The 8,198-nt window shown below is 36.4% G+C and overlaps 1 protein-coding gene across 2 annotated transcripts; it reads right to left on the bottom strand.

The window, feature by feature from the left end:
* Positions 1-359: 359 nt before the first annotated feature.
* On the bottom strand, positions 360-7,303 carry LOC125036912 (protein SYS1 homolog). Of its 2 annotated transcripts, none has more exons than XM_047629864.1 (5): positions 7,051-7,119; positions 4,651-4,725; positions 3,564-3,656; positions 3,054-3,121; positions 360-1,110 (listed from the first exon to the last, which is right to left on the bottom strand). In XM_047629864.1, exons 1-5 carry the CDS (start codon positions 7,102-7,104, stop codon positions 873-875), a joined length of 528 nt encoding a protein of 175 aa, XP_047485820.1. In that variant the 5' UTR covers positions 7,105-7,119; the 3' UTR covers positions 360-872. The 2 variants fall into 2 exon arrangements, with proteins under 2 accessions (XP_047485820.1, XP_047485821.1); XM_047629865.1 differs by lacking the exon at positions 7,051-7,119 and adding an exon at positions 7,191-7,303 and having other exon boundaries at positions 361-1,110.
* Positions 7,304-8,198: the final 895 nt, after the last annotated feature.

The following is an 8,198-nucleotide window of genomic DNA, read 5'->3' as shown; positions in this document are numbered from 1 at the left end:
GAGAGAGAGAGAGAGAGAGAGAGAGAGAGAGAGAGAGAGAGAGAGAGAGAGAGAGAGAGGGAGGGAGTGGGGGAGAGGGAGGGGGAGGGAGGGAGGGAGAGGGAGGGGGAGGGAGGGGGGAGAAGGAGGGGGAGGGAGGGGGGAGAAGGAGGGGGAGGGAGGGGGAAGAAGGAGGGGGAGGGGGGAGAAGGAGGGGGAGGGAGGGGGGAGAGGGAGAGGGAGGGAGGGGGGAGAGGGAGAGGGAGGGAGGGGGGAGAGGGAGAGGGAGAGGGAGGGAGGGGGGAGAGGGAGAGGGAGGGAGGGGGGAGAGGGAGGGAGGGGGAAAGAGGGAGAGGGAGAGGGAGGGGGAGGGAGGGGGGAGAGAGAGAGAGGGAGGGGGGAGAGAGAGAGAGGGAGGGGGGAGAGAGAGGGAGGCAGGGGGGAGAGGGAGAGGGAGAGGGAGAGAGAGAGGGAGAAGCCTATTATAAAGTGAGGTATTCAAAATTTCCTACACCTGTTCATTTTGTTTCTTCTACCCTTCATCTATATGGAAGGTAATATTTGGAAGCTTCATATTGTCTCACTGGATGACTTCAAACACTAAGATCAACAACAAAATCATCTGAATTCTTTGGATGTATTGGGACTGCAATCCTACCTAGCTATGTCCTAAATAAAAGAGAAAAAAAAAGACTCATTACTAAAATCAATATCACAAACCTCCAGTTAAAAATATTTCCTAAAATACCCTACATGCCTAAGTGGAAATGGTTTTACAGGTATCCTTTTTTTTTTTTTATACATCTAGATAATTTTCACTAGCTAATATTGACTATTATTACAAATATAGAAAATAAAATAATATAAATACAGTATAAAAACTGACATACTATTCACAGATCAACTTTTGAACTCATCACAGGGATATTCTGCATCTCGGTCCTCATACAAAGATATTCTCCAAGAACACACATAAGCGTTATGGTGACAAGATGGAGGAGCCACACTGAGGGCTGAGAAGGGAGATGTCCATTATAAAACCAACAGCACAACATGTGTAGAAAATGAGCAGTTATTGTGAAATCAAGACACTGCTTTGTTCTTTGAACAACTTTCCACAATCCTAAGGATCTGAAATATAAATCAGTGGATTAGAAACTTCACACAAATCTTAAAAGTCCACTCATTCAGCAACATAGATTAACAAGTTTGCAAAGTATTAACTAAGCAATTCAACCATGTTCAGAAATATATATTTTCCTAGTGGCATCAGGGTATGCAAAATGTATATATAAAAAAAAAAATGAAACTTGCAGTGATTGGGGTGCATTTTTTTTTCTTAATATATATTTTTTTTTCTTTGCAGAAGGCTGTGGCAAATGAAGCAGTCTTGTCACAGATGTGGACAACAAAATGAGGTATAATGCATCTAGTTTGGTGGAAAAGGGAAAGAAAGCCTTCTACAGATTTAAGTTTATGTTTGGAGAAATGAGCTACTGAAGATTCTGTTCACCTGCCATACATCAAAAACAATAGAGTTCAATGTATTTTAAGACATAGTCCTTAGTGAAACTCTGTATTAGCAAGGTGATTTTAAAAAATGATGCAAGACCAAAATAAATAGCGACTAATATCTATAACCCTTAACCCAATGACACTGGGCTGAAAATTCACTGTCTAGCACTTCTCCCGGGGAACTGCAGGAGCCATCTACCTGATGATATGTGCAGCCAGCCCAGCTAGTCCATCATATATCAAATTGTGTGTGTGTGTGTGTGTGTGTGTGTGTGTGTGTGTGTGTGTGTGTGTGTGTGTGTGTGTGTGTGTGTGTGTGTGTGTGTGTGTGTGTGTGTATGAGTGTGTGTGTGTGTGTGTGTGTGTGTGTGTGTGTGTGTGTGTGTGTGTGTGTGTGTGTGTGTGAGAGTATGAGTGTGTGAGAGAGAGTATGAGTGTGTGAGAGAGAGTATGAGTGTGTGTGTGAGTATGAGTGTGTGTGAGTATGAGTGTGTGTGAGTATGAGTGTGTGTGAGTATGAGTATGAGTATGAGTATGAGTATGAGTATGAGTATGAGTATGAGTATGAGTATGAGTATGATTATGAGTATGATTATGAGTATGATTATGAGTATGATTATGAGTGTGAGAGTGTGTGCATGCATGCATGTATACATATTTGTGTGTATGCTTGTGTGTGTGCGTGCGTGTGCGTGTACGCGCACGCGCGTGTGTGTGTGTGAGAGTCCTTTAGCTGCATAGACTTCTTTCCTGACATGTATATGCTGGATACAAACAAAAATTGCAGTAACAAAACTAAAGTTTAGTGAAGTTAACCCAATACCACTGGGAAAATGTGGTGTTCACTGGAGTACTGTTTTGTGAAAATTCTCTACATATACAAGGCTCCACAAGTAGTCAATTACTCAACCTTGTAATCTCATCTGAATTCATCTTTCATTGAGTTTTCAGGAAAAATGATTTTTTTTTATTAATGCTATTAGTATTGATGCTGTTATTGCTGATATTATTATTATCATTAAAATAAAATATAATGTTATCAATACTAAAAGCAATCTCAGGGAAAAGAAAATATTTTAAAAAATCAAGTGCAAGAGTAAATAAATAAGATATGGTAGTACTAGTAATTGGCTCATTGGTGACTAAGTACTTGTGGAGCCATCTATGTGTAAAGACAATTAATGTACTACACTCACAGTGGGCATGGCATGTACGTACATGCCATCCCTGGCAGCACCAGGTTAACTGGGAAAAGGTTGTACAAATATCATGACCTATAACACACTTGCACTCAGAGTTTTATAAGGATTGAAAACTCCAAAGGGAAAGAGAAAGGTACTTTCAGAAAACCCAAAGTCTCGGGTTACTATGTCAGGGTAGTACTTGTGGCTATAGTTTAGGAATCCTTCAAGAGTTTTAGTATTGTGGCCATGATACTGACGCACAAGGAGAAAGACAGTGAGAGAGTAAGAGAAAGAAAGACAGGGCTGACACCCAGACAGACAGATAGATACAGACAAAAGAAAAAGAGAAGAGAGTGAGAGAGAACAATAACTCACCCAGTTAGTGCATTGAGAATAAATGCAGCCATCACTGCTCTACCATGTCCCTCTTTTATTTGGATCTCCTGTAAAATTGAAGTTATAATTAATTCAACAAATATCTTACTGCTGAAAACTAAGTTCATACTCCCAAGCTATCAACAATAATGTTTGGTTAATTATTAAAATTAGGTGTAAAAGATAACTGAACTCTCATAATAGTTACTATTTTCCCACCATTACATTCATCCAATGAAATTAGATTTCTAGTTCCTCAAACTGCACTTTATTTATTTATTTTTTATCATTATTATCATTTTTTTTTTTCTTTCCCTTTTTTACTATAGGCAAATCCAATACATCTACATACCAGTAAAGTTTTTTACTGTAATCAAACCAATCAAAATATGAACTTTTATTAATAAACATATGAGAAGTCAAAAGAAAGGCATTAAAAAACAGTGCCTCAAACATACATCATTGCAATTATTATATTACATGTCAATATCATGACTGCATCAACTGTACCTGGTATTTGAAGATACTATCAAGTGATCTGTGATGTCCAGTAAAGACATCCATAAAGGCAATCCATATACCAAGACCAATGTAATAAACTGCCTGAAATAGTAAGAGAGATTCAAGATTACAATAATATATCACTGATGCTATTAGGCATGGAAATGGAAATTTGATACTCTGCTAAAGTGAAGTATGCAACATATGCAAGGAGTCGAGAAAATGACAACTGATGAAGGTTAGGTAGACACACGAAACAAAAGAAAACAAGAAAACGGTGATTGGATTCAGGTGGATATTCTTGTTTCATGAAAGTATGCCTCTGCCTTGTATCAACCCTATGTTGAAAGTTAGGTATGAAATGTGTATAACCATCACAGCCCTACCCCCAGAGAAACACATCAAATCAAAAGCAAAGATGTTTCTGTTCATATATTGTATATTGAGGAAACTGGGGTAACATGGATTAACCTCAAACAAAGGGGACTGACAACAGTCAGCCTCTCAAGGTCATGGTACAATAGCTCCATGACAGCAAATTCTATAATTTTCTTTGTGCATCAATTATCATTACAAGAGGTTAAAATTTCAAACAAATCTAAGTTTTGGTATATGGAATCTATTTCCAGATGAAGTAACACGTATTTCAGATATTTCAGTCACTGAAATACCCTTAGGAGGTGGCGTGAGATCCGTTCTACCCAATGACTGGACGGAAGAGACATGTACTACTGAGTAGATTTGTTTGATAACCTTCATAGTGTCTTTACCTCACAACCACTCTGAGTCTGGTCCTCCTGTTGCTTCTCCTACTGTATTTCCATAGAAAGAATTATATGTCACCAACTCTTTGAATTTTAGTCAGGGAACCTGACTCTAAATGCTGAAATGGTTGGCCAATGCGAGGCAAGTGCTGGCTCAACATCAATGTCCCAAATGCTTTAGCTGTGTACATATATTGCAGTCTCTTGACTTGCTAAGTTTTTTTTATACATTAAACCTACTCATTGCTTTATAATGCCATTCCAGAAGGAAAAATAGTAGTTTCATATGGATATTTTCATGAAAGAAAAAGCAGTAACTTTGGCTGCCTTACCTGCATTGTGATGATTTGTGAAATAATCAATGGAGGATCCCAAATCTTATATCGAAACCCTCCAGCCATCTTTAGCTGAAAAAAAAAATAATAATTTTTAGGTGTCTTAGCCCATAACTGTCAAGACACAAGAAACATTCTAGCTATTTGACCTACGAGTGATCAGGGTTCCTATGTCAGGGCCAGATCCAGGGGAGGGGAGGGGAGGGGAGGGGAGGGGAGGGGAGGGGAGGGGAGGGGAGGGGAGGGGAGGGGAGGGGAGGGGAGGGGAGGGGAGGGGAGGGGAGGGGAGGGGAGGGGAGGGGAGGGGAGGGGAGGGGAGGGGAGGGGAGGGGAGGGGAGGGGAGGGGACACACACACACACACACACACACACACACACACACACACACACACACACACACACACACACACACACACACACACACACACACACACACATTATTTATATATATTTATATATATATATATTTATATATATATATATATATATATATAAATTTAGGGTTTTGCACCTTTGGGTCTCACACTCTTCCACCTTTCCACAATGCCCCCTTTCTCATAAATCTGGATCCAGTTCTTTATGACCATTGGTGTCCTCATAGTTTCAATAGGAAATAAACTCATATGATAGAGAATTGTGCAATTTAAAAATATAAATCAATTTATAACAAAATTCTGCTGCTATACCAAAATTAATTACTAATGATACTATGGGAAAATCTAGAATATTTCGTACAGAAAACATACATTTCCACTTAGATATTTAATCAATATAAGTAATAAACTATTTACTTAACAAAACATAGTTTTTTTTTACAAACTGGTAAGCAAATGAAAAGGGTAACTCTGATATAATTCATGCTGACTTCTATTTTTCAGATAAAAATTATATATTTCTATAGATATTTCAAAAAAATCTACATATCCAAAACTGCCTTATGTTTTTGAAAAAAGATTCTCAGAGATACTGGGAAAAGTAACCAAAATGACTATCAATATTTTGGTCAATACATTTTTTTCCTACATTTGAAACCTGCTTAAAATATTTGCACTGTAAATAGAAACATTTAGGCTACGTGATATCTCAACCTAAGATTTTCATTTACTCAAAATTTTATTTTTTGTATCTGTTTAAGAAAAACTATTTTCTGAAGGATCAAAATTAATAATCATAATTATGGTTATCATTATCATTATTAATATTATCATCATTATCATTTATATCATTATCATTACTATCATTACCATTATTATTATCATTAAAATTATTATCGTTACCAATATGATCATCATCATTATCATCATTATGGTTATTATCATTACTATCATTATCATTACTATCAATATCAATATCATTATCATAATTATCATTATTATAATTACCATTATTATTATCATTATTATTAGTATCACATACACATTAAACCACAATATCACCTATGCATATTACCACTTTTATGTACAAATTTGACTTTGCATGAGTTATTTCTAAAAATATATTAGGTATGATTATGTAACCTTTTGATAAAATTGTACCAAACAAGTGCAGCCACTTACGAAATTGTGAAAATAACATGAACATTTTTTAAAATCCTAAAATGTTATCAACGAGCAGATGATACTGTATTCACAGAGATAAACTGAATCACTGCCACAACAGAAATAGGAAAAATGCAGCATCTCAAACCTTATAACAGATCTTTAGCAGACATAGTTAAATCCCAAATGGATTATTATTTTTTTTTTACTACAACAAATGAAGGTACTGTGGCTGTTTTTCTCCCATTTCCATACTAGTAGAAGTTCGTTTTAAAACCATACTAATCTGTTAATGTCAAAGCTAAAGTCAAAGCAAAACAATAAACCAAAAACATAAAGAACGTTCAGGGGAAACATTCGAGACGGTTCGGTGAAATGGAGGTGTGGCAAGATTTTCTGAAACCACAGTTGGGAAGTTGTTATGAATAGGTCGTTAAGACTTACTCTGCCATCTGATATACTCTCAATATTCCTTTCCCTTTGAAAACTATCTCAGCAAACCAATATTTGGTTGATTTTGGTTTGCTTTCGGAAGAAGGTAATCCTCACTACTGTGAAACATATTTACATGGTGTAGAAGACTATATCAGTACTATTTTTACCTTTTGATCATGATATTCTCTAAAATATGATAGCCAGTTAGTTTTATTGTGATGAGATTCGAGTCACTGGTCTTGATTTCCTCCAAATTCTGAATTCAACCTAAGCTTTCGTAATTATGAACATAACAAAAAAGAAAACCGTATCATGGGCTTATCCCCTAAACATTCTTTATAATGCTTGTTAAGTGAATGACTTTTTTTTAATGGGTACAATTTTGTCAATACCTAAAATTACTTATTCAAAACTAGACTTTACTTCGTTTTCCATTTTCTTTTTCACAGGAAGCAGATGGTTGAAGCTCCATAACATCTACACTCGCTGAATAAACGACGTTTGCTCTCCTACGATTGTAATTATAAATGATAACTCTTACGAAAAGTGACAAAAAATATTACCTAATTGTTTACGTCCTCTGTGAAATCACGATCTTGTGTGTTGTGTCATCATCTGTTATTGTGGACACGGCGGGGGATACGGGGCTAAGATTTTTTATGACATTTTCGTGGCTAATATTTTATCCTCTTCGTTGTATTTTACGTGTGTGACTTTCATCTGTGTAGAATATCATAATTAATAAATGTGATTTGTGTATTATAATTCGTAAGTCAAAGTATTTTTTTTTCTACTGATTTATATTTGTTATCATTGTTGTATATAAATGTTTGTATACATTATATTATAATAATTGTCGTAATTTATGTATTATAGTTCGTGACCTATTTACAATGATTTTCTACCGAGTTATATTTGTTGTCCTTGTTGAATTATTAGTATATTGCAAGTGAATATCACCATGAAGCCGATTAAGAATTTTCGCTCTAAATATCTAGTTATTAATTATGATATTACGTTTAAAAAAATGAACACTGGGGTAGTTTGTCAATACGCACTGTAACTTTACTTTAGGATTATAAAAAGTATATATCAGTTTTGGGGCCTGGCTGTCTATAGGGCAGCCAAGTATAATGCTTAAAGCCTTGTTCTATGTAACTGCAAAATGTATTACGAGAGTATTAGAAGGCAAGCATAGATCTAAGAAACTAAATATACATTGGGCGTTAGGGGGCGATTAACTCTCCCATATCATAAACCTAAATGAAAACAGTCTACCATAAGCTACAATAAGGCTGTACTACTTGATAAATCTCCACATTCACTGCTGAACTGAGAGTACGTGGGGGAAACCAAAAATAACCGGACTGGGTTCTCCTGCAAGGTAGACCTCCAGGGCATTCACTTCCCAGTCATCCAATGGGCCTTGCTTTGAGGTGTTAATTGGTTGCAGCCTTCAAATTCTGTGGGCTATTTCAGGAGCTACCTGCAGCTCCACAGTAGCAAGGAGCAGATGGTCTGTATATGTATATATATGTTTATATACATACATATATATATACATATGTATA

The sequence above is a fragment of the Penaeus chinensis genome, chromosome 22 (assembly GCF_019202785.1).
Source record: "Penaeus chinensis breed Huanghai No. 1 chromosome 22, ASM1920278v2, whole genome shotgun sequence".
NCBI classification, from domain to species: domain Eukaryota; kingdom Metazoa; phylum Arthropoda; class Malacostraca; order Decapoda; family Penaeidae; genus Penaeus; species Penaeus chinensis.
The sequence above is the reverse complement of the archived record's forward strand: the minus strand, read 5'-3'. Positions and strand labels throughout refer to the sequence as shown.